General features: G+C 39.8%; 1 protein-coding gene across 2 annotated transcripts in view; it reads right to left on the bottom strand.

The window, feature by feature from the left end:
* cblb (Cbl proto-oncogene B, E3 ubiquitin protein ligase) overlaps nt 1-18,999 on the bottom strand; it is a 104,936-nt gene that overhangs the window by 36,825 nt on the left and 49,112 nt on the right. For both annotated transcript variants that reach the window (XM_031311099.2, XM_031311100.2), the window contains exon 6: nt 6,994-7,115. In XM_031311099.2, coding sequence (XP_031166959.1) covers nt 6,994-7,115 — 122 coding nt within the window. The remainder of the gene's footprint in view (nt 1-6,993; nt 7,116-18,999) is intronic.

Genomic DNA, 18,999 nt, shown 5'->3' with positions numbered 1-18,999 from the left:
TGCAAAATCTGTTTTCTTTGAAAAATTAAATGCTATACTAAGAGAATGCAGCTCAGATAAGGAAGTAATTATAATGGATGATTTTAACATAAACTGGAATGATAAGTCAGTTAAAAAGGCACTGGAAAAAATTACAAATAAATTTGATCTCAGACAGTTAGTGAAGGGTCCAACCAGGATAACCCCATTATCCAGAACACAAATTGATTTAATTTTCAGCAATAAACCAGATAGAGTAATTAAATCATTCAACATGATCACAGGTTTATCAGATCATAACCTAATCCTCCTAGTTAGAAAACTCACAAAAAAGCGAGCCTATATGTCATCTAACGCAAAGTGCAGCCAATTTAGAATACCAAAAAGTGAATTATGAAAACGCAATTAAGAACATTAATTGGAATGAACTACTGTCTGGCTCAAATGTTGATGATGATACCCATGTGTTTTTATCCACAATTCAAAATATAACAGAACAATTTATCAAGAAAAGTAAAGTCAAAGGTGACGGTAAATATACTCTGCCCTGGATAAATGGTGAAATACGGAAACTAATGAAGAAGAGCGACCTTGCTCTGCGAACATCTCTTAACACAAAATTATTGATTGATAGACATATCTTCACTTCACTTAGAAATAAGGTAACAAAGGACATCCGAGCGGCTAAAGCTAATTTCTTTGTAAGTCTGATAGGGGAAGCAAAGGGATCTGGAACAATTTAAAAAAATTAACTGGAAAGCTGCCTAATGACATAACAAAACAGATAGAAATTAAGGACAACGGCTACCTGGTAAAAGGAGCTGTAGAAACAGCAACTCTCCTTAACTCTTACTTTGTGAACTCTGTTAAGGAAATAGTAAACTGTAATTATCCTGCACTCCAAGATTTACCATCTATAGATGTCTCTCAACCGGTCTTTCAACTGGTCTTTTCTCTAACAGATGTCTCTGAATCTGTAGTAAAAACAACTCTGAACTCTCTTAAAAATTCCAAATCAAAGGATGTTTTTGGACTGGATGCCATGTTTATAAAAAGTCATACAGATACCTTAATTAAGCCAATAACAAAGTTAATAAATGCTTCAATTACAGAAGGGAAATTTCCGAAAGATTGGAAGTCAGCCATAGTTGTCCCAGTTTATAAAACAGGGGACCCAACTGATGTGAGCAACTACAGGCCTATTAGTATCTTACCAGTTGTCTCAAAAATTGCAGAGAAATGTGTTGCTGAACAAATGACCACTCATAAGATGAGATCTTAACACCAGCCCTTACACATTGCATCCTATGCAATTTGGTTTTAGAGTAAATCATTCCACTGAGACGGCAAATTGCTTCCTCCTGGAAAACATTAAACTTAAATTAGATAAAGGAGGTGTTGTTGGGGCTATATTCCTGGATTTTAAAAAGGCATTTGATACTGTGAATCACCAAATACTTATTTCTAGACTAGCCAATTTTAATTTTTCATCTAATGTGTTGAACTGGATGAAGTATTATCTTGCAGATGGGATTCAGTGTGCAAGAGTGGGTAATGAAACATCACCCTTTATGATCAATGACATGGGTGTGCCCCAAGGTTCTATCTTAGGACCTCTGTTGTTTAGCTTATACGTAAATGACTTACCATCAATTTGTACAGGGTGTGAAGCTCAGATGTATGCAGATGATACTATAATATACGTCTATGCAAAAACTAAAAAAGAAGTAATTCGTAAACTAAATTTAGCAATGGAAAATGTAACCACATGGCTTCAAGATTCTCACCTGTGTCTAAATGCTAAGAAAACTGTTTGTATGTTTTTTTCTAAGACACACTCTACTGCAGATTGTGACCACAAAATCTATGTGTCTGATGAGAATATTAAAGTTGTCTCTCATGTCAAATATCTTGGTATCATCCTTGACTCCAACTTGTCTTTCAAAAAACAAGTGAAAAAAATAATCCAAATAACTAAATACAATATAGCCAATTTTAGATATATAAGAAGCTGCCTAACAACTTCAGCAGCAAAATTATATTTGGATTCAATGATTATCCCTCATCTACTATATTGTATGACAAGCTGGACGCAAGCAAAAAATACAACCCTTAAGCCTGTTCTTTCATTGTATAAACAGGCCCTCAAAGTGCTAGACAGAAAACACAATACTTATCATTATTGTAAAATTCTTAACAAACATGGCATCCTTAGTTGGGAAAATCTAATTAAATACAATGACATCTGCCTAATGTTTAAAATCCTGAATGGCAAAGCTCCTCCACCGCTCAATAATTTTATAAAACAAAAAATTTCTAACAATAGAACTACTCGGTCTGTTCTGAGAGGGGACTGTGTAAGCCCTTACAGGTCCAGCTCCTTCAGTCAATCGTGTTTTTCTGTTAGAGCCTCTAATAGATGGAACACTTTACCAAATGAAATAAGAAACTGCACCACCTACCATCATTTTACACAAAGTCTCAAGGCCTGGCTCTTGCGTAGTCAGAGTTGTGAACATTTTTAAACCAGTATCTTTTATATTATTGTTGTTATTACTGATAAACTGCTGCTAACATGTTTGATGTGTTGATATCTTGCCTGGTATCAAGTTTAACTCGCCCTGTATTTTAGATGTGTAGCTGTGCTGGGGTTTTTGATGCTTCCTGTGGCTCTGCATGGCAAGCTGAGAAAGCTTTTCTGTTGTTTTAGCTGTCTGTATGGTGTATGGTTGACTCTTGCTTGTGTAGTTTAATCTGTACTAATGTCTCGTTGATTTTCTGTCTGTGTAGTTTAACCTGCACTACAATCTTGCTGCTTCTTGCTGCTCTGGTCTAAAATCATCTGGCCGAAGGACTATAGTTGAAAATTAGCCGGCTGGCTAACACTGGCACATTTACAGAAATGTTGATTAATGTGTGTTGTCCTTTATAAATAAATAAATACAAATACAAAATAAATACAAAATAACAATGATATTTGCATAATTTCCTCTGCGATAAGCTCTCTATACATTGGCATACTCATACATACACACCACGCTCCCTTACACACAGTCACACACAGTCACACACACACACGTTTCCTGTCCTGTCATTTTCTGCTCTGCTCTACCATGCTGGCACGCATGACCTGCTAATCACAGGGCATGTGTGGCTCAGCTCAAGGCCATAGGAGCTGCTCAGCAGGCACGCTTTGCAGTGTTTACATTACATACCCTGCCACATGTACCTGCTAACATCAGAGAAACCTGCAATCTTGGTTGCAGATGTTGTTAGTTTCTCCCTAATTTCAGATCACATTCCTGCTGGAACATGTCCGATTGTGTAATATTTGGTTTAGGAGCATTTATTGGTGATTTTTCACAGTATAAAGTCTTGCTATGTACTCCGTTGCAGTCAGTCTCCACCTACAACCGACTGTACACAGGCAGCGACAACAGAGCACTGATGCGGAGACTCAGGAAAGCTGACCAATCAGAGACAGTACTTCAAAACAGAAATAGACATACAGCTAAGACCAATGAAGACAAAGCTGAACAAATAAAGGTAAGAATAGACAGGATTATTATATATACAAGTATAAAAAATAGAATACTGTAGGTGTGTACAGGGCTTGACATTAGCTTTTTTGCTCACCAGGCTTTTCCAAAACCACTAGCCACTTAGCATTTTCCCTAGCCGCTATTTTATAAAGTTGACTATGGTGTGCTACAATTAATTTGAAGAACCAGATTTACAACCCTTTTAAATGTAAATGAGCACTGTAAACACAGTTTTAGTTAAAAACAATATTGACCTTGTAGTTGAAAAAGGAGCCTCATATAACAATGACATTTCCTCCTATGAGTCCGTTCATTCGCATTCAGAGATCGACACTGAATGGCAAAGTTGGCGGCGACCGGAAAAATAACAGCTAAAGTGAGTTGTTCAAAACCTTTCTTTTTAGTAAACTCTGTGTACACAATGTTCTCAATGCTCGAGTTCATGTGTAGAGCTCCTGGTGATACTTCGAGCAAGGTTTCATGTTGTGTCGAGCCTTCTTAGTGTTTTAAAAATAGTGATTTTGATGCTATCATACCAGTGCCCCTAGCACTGCCATTCAAAAGGCCATTTGACCGAAAACGAGAATACGGTAAATCTTAAAAGTGGCGCTTACGTCCTAATTATGCTTTTAAACGAAAGTTTGACTCGGGTATATTCACAAATAGACCCTAGGTTGCATTTTGGTGAGAGTTACGCTTTAATTTGGACAAAGTTGCTTCAATATTCACAAAATGTGGTACTAACATTGCTCTCTTCATTTCAGACACATTTCTAATTTGCTTTCATTAGCTCCGGCTAACGCGACACGCAAGCATGTTGGAAGCGTTTCCAGGCAAAATAGAATATTAAAAGCTGTTTATATGTCATTTTGACACAAATACATATAATAAATGACATTTTGATGTTTGAAAGTCTCTAGGTTTTGACATAAATGCAGATATAAATGTAATTATAAAATAATAATAAATAATTATCGATTTTCAGATACAGAACGAAATATTCTGTAGCCTATTTTGCCGTCAATACTGCCGATGTTGTCTTTGCTGTAATCAAATCAGTATATATTTATGTTTATGGGAAACATACATGTGTACTAAGGCATAGATACGGACAGATATTTAGAAATTATGGTCGGGTTCGGGTTGGGCTCGGTCACATCAGCGCAATAAGGCATTTGTTGTAAAATGGTGCTGCAGCTCCTTTAAGAGAGCTCAGTGTGTGTGTGTGTGTGTGTGTGTGTGTGTGTGTGTGGTAAGTGGGCAGAAGAGAGATAGAGAAAGAGGAAGCAGACGTGTTGTATACAACCGTAGCAGAGTTGGTGGAATAAGTTTATGTTTTGTACACAGTGTGTGCGGTGTCTGAAATAAACCCCAGACTGAAAGCCAAGTTCATTCATTTGCTCACCAGAAACGGGATTTTAACCCTGACGTTATTCATTTTATAACGTCGGCCCTCGAGGTAACGAGTCTCTCCTGGTTTTCTGATCACGGTCGGAAACGAAGCAAGCAGGAAAGGTTAACACATTGAACATTTTAACAGCTTATTAACATGCGCTTGTTGCCCCGTGTGCACTGATGCGCTCATCTGTTGACATTTCTGAATGCCTTCCTACAGCTGTGTCATTAGTATGAGAAAAAAATTAGATTTTAACTGTGTCAGGCTCTGGTCGGACTCGGACATGCAAGTAGCCAGACAGTGGGACATTGAACATTGTTAGAAAAATTTTGATTTACATACTTTTTCTCTTGTTATTATTAAACTGTTTGCATAGAATAATATTATACTGATTACTATTTTCACTCTCTGTTAAATTAAACTGTTGTGTGGATATTGTTAAGAAACCAAAACACTGCTCGCTCTCACAAGATAACATGGAACCATTGGCTATCTTGTCTGAGCACGGTGTGATGCTGAGGAAAGAACATGACTCCCTGACCAGATAATTGAGACGTCATTGACTCTGACAAGATAACAACTGACGACATCAACTCTGTATTATGATTGTATTTCACACATAAATAAGCTACTGTTTGAGGCTTACGTTAGTCACTTCTGTACTTGCTGTGAGTACTGTAACTGGCTCCTTGTTATGTTCACAAGTAAAAATGAACTTTGATATAAATTCAGTGGTTCTGTCTATCCTTTGATAATGTAATTATTCTAACAACTTGGTCCTTCAATGCAGGGTCCCAAAATCCTTCCCCTCCTTCCAGGCTTCGGGGCCTGAAACACCATGCATGGGGGAGTCATTTGGTGACTCCTTAAACAACGACCTCCGACTTGAATTGCTGTTTTTACAAAGACCAGTTCCCACTGGAAGGGAGGAGAAGGTGACGGGATAAATTTTTTTGTTAAACAGCAAGACAGGACCACTGAAAAAAACCTAGGTGAGATACATTTTGTTTCCTTGACCAGAAAGACTACTTATTTAGACAAAATGGTGATGATGACTTTGATTTCGCTGGGATAAATCACATATAGGTGAACATTAAAGGCAACGTACAACTTACATTATTTATCTATTATGGGATTTACCTAGTGACAAGACAATCAGAGAAACAAAGCAAAAATGAGTGGTCTGTCTGGTAAAAGTAATAAAAATATCTATGGTCTTATGACAACTAGTTCAAAGCCTGTGTGAGGAGGCTGCGGTAAAATGGTAACTCCGTACAGCATGTTAAAGAGGATGGGAGCTCGCTACTCCAAGAGACAGGGTGAGACTCTGTAATAAAAAATAAATAAAAATAAAAAAGGAGGCAAATATAAACTATAAATCACTTGATTGATGTAAGAGTGTCTCCTGTGACGAGATTCACTGCACACGGTACGCAGCTAGGTTGAACTCCAGACATTGCTACCTGGCTATTAATGAAATCAAGTAATTCAGGAGGGAAGTAAAAGATAAAATATTATAATGATATGATAAAGAGATAATATAATTATTTTCAACTATTAAGACATAATATACTTTGTATATTAAAGGGGTAACATTGTTGAAAAAGAGTGTAGGTGTATGATAGTAAAAAAAAGTAGAGCCGTAAAAAGTAGAGAGAGAGAGAGAGAGAGAGAGAGAGAGAGAGAGAGAGAAGTACACAGGATGACAGTCTATGAGAGACTGGCTCAAATTTCACACACACACACACACACACACACACACACACACACACACACACACACACACACACACACACACACAGACAGACAGAGGAGGAGTCTGAGAAAACTGAGCTAGAGCATTCACATAATGGCTTCACAAGACCACACAGAGATAAATGTACTTTTGAATTAGGATAATGGAGTTCCTATTGATATTATTGTTGTGGGTTCAAACATAAAGTCAGCACACTGACCACTGATAGTGCATGCAACATGACTGCTGCTGTTGCTCAATTAGTCATTAATGTGTAATGGTAAAGAAACACTTTGAAACAAAAATTTTAGGCACCTAAAATATACACTAAGTTACCATACCTGCCAGGCTTGTTCATGTACTTGTGCAGTCGGGCCTTGACTTCATCATAGGTTAGGAATGCCATGTAGCCGGGGTGTGTCACTGCCAGGAAATTCCAGTTCCTCAGAATTGATCCCCATGGCTGAAAGAGACCATCCAATATAGTTTAACAAAACAGATTACAATGCATTGTAATTTTTTCCTACTTTTTTCATCAAGTCAACATTGAGTCAGTGCTTTATGGGATTATTTTTGTGACTTTAATTCCAAGCAAAACTTCTCAAGTATCAAACAAAAAACACTAACTCAAGCAAAACAATTGTCACCTCAAAGGTAAAACTTAAAACTTGTAGTAGTTGTAAAGGGAAGAAGCTTGGAGTAACGTAACTATGGAGAATATAGCAGATATACAACACACGGAAGAGCCTTTTGAGTTTGATGGGCATCCTTATTTATTCGAACCCGAGTATACAGACGAAGAACTAGCCTCACAAGAGTTGGAAAGAACGAGACAGACAGCGGGGTAACAGGCAGATGAAGCAGCTGCTCCAAGCGCAAGCTAAAGCTAGCCTTCAGTAACGCTATTTTACTGTACAAGGCACAGACATAGTTTGGTCCGTTTCCATGTAGTTACATAGTCACTGATATGGTCATAACCACTACAGTGCTCAATTACCTGTTTTTGAGGGGGAAATAAACTAAAATTTTTTGCTGCGAAGGCATGAACGGTCTTCTGGAGGACATCCACCAGACCAGCGGGCGCTCATTGGATTGTTGTCGGCCGTAGCAGGCGAGGTAGGCGGGGAGGAAGCAGAAGCAAGGACGCCGGTCAGGCCTGCAAGCTAAGGACTAAGCGGCTAAGGAAACTACCACACCGATCGCCACTGCCAAGACTCCTACTCACCAACGCCAGATGGATCGCACACAAAATGGATATATGCATATATATACAAATACAAATACACACGGAACTGCTGCGTGATGATTATTACTGAAGCCTGGCTAAACACACTCACTCATCCCAGACAGCAGCTAGCAGCTAACAGGGTAGGTGAATTTAAACGTCTTTTTTTTTAATGTTTAATTTAATGTCTGAGTTGAAAACGCATCTTGTTGTCATGTAAGGGCCCTGTTCATGTTGCACAGACATTTTAATTGCATTTTGTGTCTGTTAAGAGGCACAAAGGCACTCTTTATGTTATGCCCCCAAAACTGCCGTTTTACTGGGCATTAGCTGCAGCAGCTCCGTGTTGCTAGCACCGATTCGGCCTGTTTTTTTTCTATTGACAGGTCTCGCATATTTATTAGTTATCAAGATTGCCGTAAAAATTGCCCGGAGTTCTCCTTTAAGGTTTAATTGTTCTTTCATGTCAGTTAGCATTGACCATGTTTAATGCTCTCGAACCTCCGTTATGGGAACATTTTAGAAGACTCCGACAGCGGACTGATCAGTCCTGTGAGTTAAATGTTGTCTCACAGGACTATGCTATGTCAGAACTTATTCATCCCCATCAACTCGTTTTGGACGAAGGCAAAAACCACATCAAGTGAGGGAAAAATCTTTTTTACGCAATTAAGGATGTTTTGCCGTTTCCATACAGCTTTTCTAATGCAATATATAAAAATGCGCATAAAATATGTGAATGGAAACACAGCTTTTGACTATATATATATATATATATATATATATATATATATATATATATATATATATATATATATAGTTCCTTTTTTAATATATTTACTGTATATATGCAGCTAAGTGAAAAGGATTGCTGCCACACCAAATTGTGTTGTGTTTAACATGCAATGACAATAAAATATAAGGGAAAAAAGGAAAAAAATAACATTGCCATTAATAGATGTTTACGTCAGATCCCTGAATTAAGAGCATAAAGCTGTGGTGCATTGTGTTGTGTGTGGTTTCAGTGGGTCTGCCAGTGACCACATTATTCACCTCCATCCTGTCTGCTAGCTGGAGCTCACCAGAGACAATGATCTGCTGTAGTAGTTGGTTTGGCAGAAGACAGAAAACTAATGGATACTGGGATTACTGGCCTGTGGGCTGGAATGGCAATGGAGCAAGCCCTGACCATTCTGTGAGTTTGTTGATTCGGTATGTAAATTAGATAGTGGCCTGTTTTGACCTGACCCCACCCTACAACGTTTCAACCAGATTTGTCTGGGAGGATTGCAGTGTATAATCCCAATGAATTGTCATCAAGTTTGGCACATTTACCTGCTTTCTTCACCCAGTCATTATCCCCTTTTTGTGAGCCCTCTGATCCCTGCCCTGCCCCTTCAAGCATTCACAATATAATTTTTCATGTTCAGAGTAAGCATGCAAAGTACAAAGGTTCTGCCAAAGTAACACATCACTCTAAAGCCTCAACGCCCACACACCATCTTGAAGCCACATGGGCCAGTAATCTGTCAAGGGATTTTAAGCCACACACACAGAAACCTCAAACAAGCACAAAAATAGAACCAAAAACATAAAACAGAACAAATATTTTGCTTCTATACTGTTAACATAGTGTATCAACCCATACGTAAGGTTTTGATCCTGCGTGTGCTGCTGTGTCACACTGTTGTGCATAAGGGTGCTCCGATTGATCGGGAACCGATCGTTATCGGCCGATAAAGGCTTTAAATAGTTTGATCGGTGGTCTCCATAAAGGCCGATCAGATAGGCCGATCAGATGACGCACTACTCGTGAGAAAATGTTCTATACGCAGCTAAGTTACACACCAACCAGATTTTGTCAAAGAATGCTGTTGCTAAGTAACAATGCACAATGCTTATAGGAATCACGTTACGTTACTGCTAATGAATCCCTAACATTTCCGGATTTTGCTGCTTCATAATAAAAACATTCAAATACGAAAATAACGGAGGACTTTTATTGTGAAGAACTTACAGGAAATGAAACCGTTCACAGCCGGGGCTTTGACCACGCATAGTCGAGTAGCTAGTTTTCAGCGCTAGTCCGGGACGCCGTGTAACTAGCTAGCTGAGCTGAGGTACAGACGAAAGGAAAATTATCTGTTAAAAAATGTGGCGACATATCCCCGGTGTTAAGAGGCCCGCCGCGGAGTCAGCAGTAGCTATGGATGTACAAGCTGTTGAGGGCGAAGTAAAGAAAAAGAGAAGGTACTTTTCAAACAAGTGGCGCATTGACAAAACATACAGCGAAAGACCGTGCAAAACATTTCAGACCGTCCTGCCAACCTGTTTACATTTTAACGTCAATGTAGACTGTAACGATGTTTAAGTCGCTTGAAAGCTGCTGCCGTTTTAAATCTGTTGGCTCTCTGCTGCTCAGTTCTACCCCGCGACCGACGAGACACACACACACACACGGTGGATGCAGGAAAAACCGGAGATGAGACGTACAGGATGACCTAAATTGAGGACAGCTACACTTAATACATCCATGAGCTACACTCGTTATTGTAAAATCAATGATAAGTTAAAGTCCAATAAGTCCTTTATCAAACCGTATGAATGTGTGTCCCAGGCCAGGATAGGAAATGAACTTACAATGTAAAGATCAACAAGCTACTGACACATAATAAATACATTATATTAATAAAATATGTATTAATAATAAAACATAATTTAATAAAGCAATTCAAAATATGATAGTGCACTCTCTTTTATAAATTTGAATTCTGGAAAAAGTGGCTGGTAAAAAATGTAAGTGGCCCCCTCCTGCTCAGAACACACTAAAGACACACTGAAGAACACACTGACAGTTGTTTTGTAATTTATTCTGAATAAGTCTTTAGCTATATGTTAAGCTCTAAGCTGTTTAAGGTGTGTTTCTAACAGAGGAAGTGGAATGTTTCCTGTCAATAAAAGTAAACCGTTGACAATTCACAATACATTATCTTCTGTTAATTTTAATACTTATGCATTGTTGTTAAGAATATTAAAATTAATATATGATAAATATGACATGATAAATAGAAGGTTTCAAATAGACCCGGTGATCGGTGATCGGCATCGGTCGACACGGCTCACAGCAATCGGTGATCGGTGATCGGCCCCAAAAATCCTGATCGGAGCACCCTTAGTTGTGCATTTTGATATGAGGTCATTGGTAAGCTAGTCTATATCCTTGACGTTCCACTTCCGGGATTGCTCCAGTGTGTTTGTGTTGACATTTTAACCTCCGGTGGATTTCTGAGGACTATGGTTAGCTGCTCCTCAGATCTCTGCAGGGTAAATTCAGACAGCTAGCTAGACTATCTGTCCAATCTGAGTTTTCTCTCACACAACTATTTTACAGCGGCTCTGTGCAGAGCTTAGACGATTGTGATTGGTTTAAAGAAATGCCAATAAACCATAGCACGTTTTTCTCACATAAACCAGAGCAAGTTTTTCTCCCATTCTGGAATACTATGTGGATTAGCCAGGCCCTCCTCCACTCCACTGCGTGTGGACGGTCTGGCAAAGCAAGACTATTGGTAAGCTAAAGCAGTGGTGCAAAAAGCCACCTTCATTGTGAGTCTACATATATTCCAATATAGTAAGTTCTGCTGCTTTAAACAAACAAGGTGTGTGGCTTGGAGTCAAAGCCTTTTCTTATTTATTGGTCAGTTTTTTTACCACAGTACTGGGAAAGAAGAAGACAGAACAGTCTTTCATATAGTCCTCTGTCTTCAGGGGCGGGGCTAGAAGGGGGGAACAGGGTGGCAACGGTCTTCCCCAACTAGCCCAATCCATTGGGCTACAGTGCTGTGTGATTTCCATTGGATCCGAGTACTGTTACTTGGCTTCCTGTTCTGCCAATCTTCCCAGCCCTTGTCACATGACCATATCCAAATTTCTGATAGCATGGAACCAGCACGGGAATTGTTTTAAAAAAAGTGGCAGACTGAGCTTATAGAAAATGTGTATTGTATTCGGATATACAATTTGTTTAAAATGAAAACAAGTGAAATTAATAATGAATGTGATGTGTTATATTTAGCAGAAATACATTGTGTTGTTCTATCCTATCCAATATTTCCTATATTTCTAAGCAGATTTTCTATGCTGTATTCTGATGAAATGGCCCCCCCACCCCTCACCATGACCTCTCAGCAAGAAAAACCTGACAAACCTCATTGTGATTGTAAATATGGTCTCAGTTAGCTCAGTACAAACAGGCACTGCCATTGCTGTCTGTTACAGTCAATGCACTACTTCAGAGATCTTCAACAGTGACTTTAGTCACTAGACCGGTTTCAATTAACCTGTGACTTTAGACGGGTGGGGGGGCAGTTTTGAGCTGGAGTTGTGCGTGAGCTGCGTTTGATGCGGCCACGTATCTTACAGACAGAGGAGGGGGTCTGCGGTCTCAGAGGGTTAGGGGATTTATTTTATTTTTTATGTTTTTACCACACTTTGCTTAGATCTAAATGTACATGTGTAAATTTTGAAGATGGCTGAGCTTTCAATCCTTTCAGTTAACATCAGGGGGCTAAACGGGCCGATCAAACGAGCTAAATTCCTGGACTATTTAAGAAGGAAGAACATAGATGTGGCGCTTATACCAGAGTCACATTTACGTAAAAGAGATGTAAATCCTCTACAAAATAAATACTTCAAGGTTGCTGCCTCATCTAGCGACAACACCAAAACCAAGGGCTCCATTGTGTTGCTGTCGTGGAAATGCGCACTCACCATAGACAAAAATAGTAAAGACCTATCAGGCAGGATATCTTATATATGTACCACGATAAGGAGTAGGGAAATAGTAATTGTTTCGGTATATGCACCATCTACATATGATGAAAGCTTTTTCCCACGCCTAACCAATGAATTGCTTTCTCTCAATGAATATTCACTAATTATAGGGGGAGACGCAGAGCTAGAAGAACTAGAAGCAGTTGTGGAATCCCACCATCTTACAGATATATGGAGGATGCACAACCCTACTAGCAAGGATTACACTTTCTTTTCCACACGTCACCTCACTCACTCCCACACTGATTATATGTTGTGCTCCAGTAAGCTTAAGGCAATGTTCCACACGATAGCAATAGAACCAGCAATTCTGTCTGATCACAATGCGCTGATAACCACATTCCATTGTGATATGTTAGGAGAAAGAGTTAGGAGGTGGCAATTTAACTCCCTCCTCCAGAACACAGCCTTTGATGCAGAATTTAGAGCCAGACTGGCTGAGTTTATATCAATCAACACTGACTCAGTTTCTGACCCTGCACTTACCTGGCAGGCAACTAAAGGATTTATTAGAGATTTCACATGTTCCTTTGCGGTCAACTTGAAGAGGAAAAGAGAGGCAAGGATTGCGGTCTTCTTGACCCAGAGGAGGCAGAAAAACTGGGTCAACTTATAACGTTAGAGGAACTTAAATCAGCATTAAAAACAGTTAAAAAAGGGAAAATGCCAGGGTTGGATGGAATTCCATCAGAACGTCTTCTACGGTATTTTGACATATTAGGACCTACCATCTTACAAGCTTTAACCTCAGCCACAGAGAAGGGTGCTTTCCACCAACAAACCAACACTGTGCTAATTTCTGTCATGCCCAAAAAGGGCAAAGATCTTACGGACTTCTCAAATTTCAGGCCCATCAGCCTCATCGGGACTGATATTAAGCTTTATTCCAAAGTCTTGGCTCTCCGCCTAGAGCGCTTTATTGAGAAGCTAGTCCACCCCGACCAATCAGGTTTTATACCAAAGCATCATGCTGCAGACAATGTACGCAGACTATTTCATGTAATAGAAGAAGCCAAAAACCTTCCAACAATGGCAGCAGTATTATCAGTGGACACGGAAAAGGCTTTCGACCGCCTAGAGTGGAACTACTTGTGTAATGGAGAGGCTTGGATTGGGGGCCATATTCATTGACATGGTGCTTACTTCATATGTGAATCCCACGACCATAGTCTCAACCAATGGCTTGCATCCTCAGCCATTTCCCATTGAGCGGGGCTCGCGACTGGGATGCCCGCTTTACCCCATGCGGTTTGCAATCTCTCTTGAACCGTTAGCCCAAGCCATAAGGCAAAATAAAATCTGTAATGTCCAGATTAAATCCAATAGCAGCTCAATATCATTATTTGCAGATGATATTTTGTTATACATCTCTGATCTTGAGGACTCTATTCCAAAAATTCTTAAGATCTTCAACGAATTTGGCTCAATTCCCGGCTATAAAATTAACAGGAATAAATCTAATCTTCTTTTATTGAACAACAGGTATGTGACATCAGCCATTAGTGTTACAATACCAACCCAAAGCAAAATTACATATTTGGGCATCACCATTCATGCATTGCTACAGCGAGTTATCCAGGACAGCTATGAAACTATATTAAGTAGTGTTCAAAGGGATCTGGTCAATTGGTCTGCGCTGCCAGCATTGCTACGGTCCAGGACTGCTGTTGCTAAAATGAACATAGTTCCTCGTATGAACTTCTTAAAGGGGTGATAGAATGCAAAACCGATTTTACCTTGTCATAGTTGAAAAATAACAGTTGGTGGGTAAATAGGACATACATAGAACCTCAAAATCCCATTGACAGAGCATTCTTCTGCAAATCTCACAATTTGAAACTGCCTCTGAAAACGGGAAAATCCCAACGAGTTGACGTCAACTCCTTTTTTGGCTCTAGTCTCTATCATCACGCCCAAACATTTACATAGGCTACACCACTGACCTGAGATCAGGTAGTCTTCTGAATAGGTCGCGCAGATCTCAGAAATTGTATACATTGATCATCTGCTATTTTACCACTAAATTCACTTCTGACACTTTTTTATGCAAGAAATCAACTATGTAGAGGTCAAATATGGGCCGTTTAATGAAAATTGATGGCTAAACCGGCCTGCTGTGAGCCCACGGTGCTCGATACCCGCGCAAAGTCACCGTTTCTGGGTTAGTAGACTACCAAACATCAATGCCCTGACAGAGCTCCAGGGCCTGCAGCTCCCCTCTTCCTGCTAAATGGCCGGTCTGTGTGAGTGAGGGCACGGTCAGCGAGCTTGTTACGCCCGCAATCTCTTACCACAGGTTCCAGTTAATCTTATAATGGATATGTGTGTTGAGTTATTTAAACAAACGATCGGGGAAATAAACGCCTCTTGTCCGCGAGTGAGCTGGATGGAGCTCTATCAATGAGAGCTAGCTAGCTTGCCTCCTCCTAACAAGACCTCTGAAATTGCATTAAATTGAAATCGGACAAAAGTGTTAGCTAAGCTTTGTAAGACCTTAGGGAGCAGTTATATACATGCCGTGACGAAATTCAAACTGTAAATATACGATAGTTATGCCGTAAGTGTAGCAACAATCTTTTCCCATAGGATTAAATGGGACACATAGCCTAGCTAGCAGCTCCTCCTAAGGAGACCTCTAAAATTCACAAAAATGCATTAAATTGAAATCGGACAAAAGTGTTTTGTTAAGACCAGGTCCAGATCCCAAACCACAATACCTAGACTTGTCAAATCTGGATTATAGTATCCCAGAGAGGCTAAAGAGTGTTAAAAACACAGTTTCAGATTTGTGAAAGCTTTATTCTATTTGTGAAAATGCAATAAAGGGAGATTTTACTGTTTTTTGCATATGTAGACCACATTGGACCAGGTCCAGATCCCAAACCACAATACCTAGACTTGTCAAATCTGGATTAAATTATCCCAGAGAGGCTAAAGAGTCTTAAAAACACAGTTTCAGATTTGTGAAAGCTTTATTATAATTTGTGAAAATGCAATAAAGGGAGATTTTACTGTTTTTTGCATATGTAGACCACATTGGACCAGGTCCAGATCCCAAACCACAATACCTAGACTTGTCAAATCTGGACTAAATTATCCCAGAGAGGCTAAAGAGTCTTAAAAACAAAGTTTCAGATTTGTGAAAGCTTTATTCTATTTGTGAAAATGCAATAAAGGGAGATTCTACTGCTTTTTTCATATGTAGAATACATTGGACCAGGTCCTGAGCCCCGGTAGTCCAGTAACTGAGAAACGGTGACTTTCACTGGGTATGGAGGTTGCCGCTTTCTCGTCAGACTGCGTGGAGCTCCTAAAGTCCGACACGGCTTACCAAATTTGCAATTAGCCATCAATTTTCGTAAAACGGCCCATATTTGAGCTTTATATAGTTGATTTCTCGCATAAAAAAGTCTCAGAAGTGAATTTAATAATGAAATAGTAGACAAACAATGCATAACTTTGCAGTGTCTGAAATATGAGACCTGCTGTCTCGTCTCCAATGTGTTTCTATGTGGTTTGCTCAAACCAATCAGCGCGCAGCTCATCTAAATATTCATGAGCATACCATATTTGGAAGAAAAGCTCTTGTTACAAATAGGGCCATATTCACAGGATAGTTAAGGGCCTATAAAATAGCATTCGGGCAATTTTCAGCCAAACTAATGTTACATACCCTATTAGGAGACCTTAAAGAACAGTGTGAAATACCCTATATAATCATTCTATCACCCCTTTAAGTACAATGATCCCTGTACCCCCATCAATACATTTCTGAAAGAAACTTGATACCTTAATTCAGCAGTATATTTGGAATAATAAACAACCTAGGCTAAAATACTCTACCCTGCAACATACCACAAACATGGGAGGCCTGGCCCTCCCCAACTTTAAAATATATCATAGAGCCTTTCAGCTACGGGCCCTCAGAATGTGGATGGACCCCTCATCTACAGTTCCATGGAGAGAAATAGAGCAAAACCTCACTGGAAGTCTAAGACTGCAAGACCTTGCCTTTGCAGGTGTGTGTCCAAAAAAGTGTATGCTAGCCTATGGCCCTATTATCACCAACACACTGACCTACTTTAAACAGGTGGAGGAGCAACTATGCTACACCAATAAGTGGCATTTGAATACCCCAATATTGCACAATGCACACTTAATGTCTGGTAACAAACCCTTTGCTTGTAACCAGTGGAGTGACATAGGTATTTATACTTTAGACCAGCTATTCAATGAGAAAGGTATGTTGAGTTTTGAAGACCTGAGAGCTAGTTTTGACGTCCCCATGACAGCCTTCTTTTATCTTCGCTTAAGATCAGCCCTAAAATGTTATAGAGTACCATGGGGAGGCGCACCCAGTCATTAAATGGTTTGTTGATTTTCCTGTGAGAGGATTAGTGTCCAAGATTTATGCTAAACTGATGCAAATATCCATAGGCGAACTCCCAATAGTAAAGAAATGGGAGCGAGAGCTGAGCCCTGAGGGGAACGCAATTAATTGGGAGACAGTTTGGGACATTTTCCACTGTTACAAGAACTCAAATCACCAGTATATCCACTTCAACATATGTCATTGGACTCCTCAGAAGAGACACGTCTCGAAAGCCATTCCCACTCCCTTTTGCACGTTCTGTCAACCTGAACAAACTGGAACTTTGCTGCATATGGTCTGGGAGTGTGAACAGGTGCATGAGTTCTGGAATAAAACAACATTAATAATATCTTAATGACGACTCTAAATTACACCTGCTTGGGAGACAGAGGAAGATTTGGCTAGCCGGCTCAACTTCAACCAAGGAAATGATAGCTCAACGCTGGCTCCCCCCTCACTCGCTTTGTTTAAAACTGTAACGTTTTTTTCACTCTAATGTCGCTGAAAGCTGCTGCTGTTTCAATCCTGTTGGCTCTCTGCAGCAGACAAACTTTTATCGTAATTTCTTACAAAAGCTCCCACAAAATTAGGACTGATTACAGTTTTATCCACATTACGTTTAGTTTATTCATGTCATTCTGATAAAATAGCTGCAGTTTCCTCCACATAAGTACGTTTCTTGATTTGATTTCTATTGGTAGTTGACCAGTTAGCGAGCAAGCAAGCTAACATTAGCTAGCAGCTAAAACCACAAAATCACAATATATTTCACGTCAGTGTCACTTTTTGGATGTTTTCAGCACCGGGGGGGAAAAGAGTTACTCAACACCGCTGAGAGATTTAATTCGCAGCTGGGGCTGGCCGCCAATTATCTTCGGAGCTGGCTGCCGAGTATCTTCGGAGCCGAGCTGCGTCCCCGGAGATAACAGCCGAGGATACGCCTACATCCATGGGACAGACCCCATTTTTCGATCAAACTTAACTGTAAAGAAGACCACTAAATGCTAAAGGGGGATAATTTCAGCACAACACCGCAGCCAGCCAGACAGATATGGTCTGTTTCCGTGATGGAACATAACATTTTCTGTTACTGCCGTTAGCATCGTTATGCTGATACTACCGACATTGGAGTTTGTGCTGGCTGGGTTCAGATTGCTGTAAGTTAATAATAATGGCTGGCTGCTGGCTAACTCTGGATGTGTCATATCCCCGGGGCTGTTGTCCGCTCTCATCCCGACTGAAGTCCCTTAGTGGCGGGGAGTGAGGCAGAAAAACCAGGGTGGGATAGCTGGCTAAATTAGCATTTGATTCGTCTTCTATCTATACAGCTAATGTTTACGCTAGCTGGCGAACGTAATCGTGGGTTAGCCCAGTGTTTTTTAACGTTAACCATACCTTGATCAAAACAATTATACTTAAAATAACTTGATGAGCGTGTTGAACGATGTTGTAACCTTATGATGTTCCCCACCAAGCATTAGCATGAGCTACTTGTCAACGTAGCACATAACGTTAAGCTAAGATCGATCAATATTGATATGTATCAATAAATAAGGTCTCTGCTGTATTACTGTGTTGCAAAGTGGCATATAATCAATGACAAAATGATGCTGTGTGGCAGATAGCAAACTGTATTATTCTTTCTGTGACATTGTATAATGTACATGTACAATTACTCTTGAACATATCATCTGGGTTCCCGTGTTTTGACGGAAGTTAGAGGAACTAGAGGAGGATAGTGTAAGTAGACAACTCAACAAAATATATAACATAGGTTAAGTCGTTTTTAGACATTTTAATGCAGAAATGTTACCTTTAAGATTAAATATTCAAAGATTCAAGATTTAAAAAAAAACAACCATCACCGACCTCATTATTCTGGAGGGTCGCCTGGGGATGTGGGGGGTCTGGGTGGGG

This window comes from Sander lucioperca, chromosome 13, assembly GCF_008315115.2.
Source record: "Sander lucioperca isolate FBNREF2018 chromosome 13, SLUC_FBN_1.2, whole genome shotgun sequence".
In the NCBI taxonomy this organism is placed as follows: Eukaryota; Metazoa; Chordata; class Actinopteri; order Perciformes; family Percidae; genus Sander; species Sander lucioperca.
Note: the sequence above shows the minus strand (reverse complement) of the source record. Positions and strands in the feature narration are given on the sequence as shown.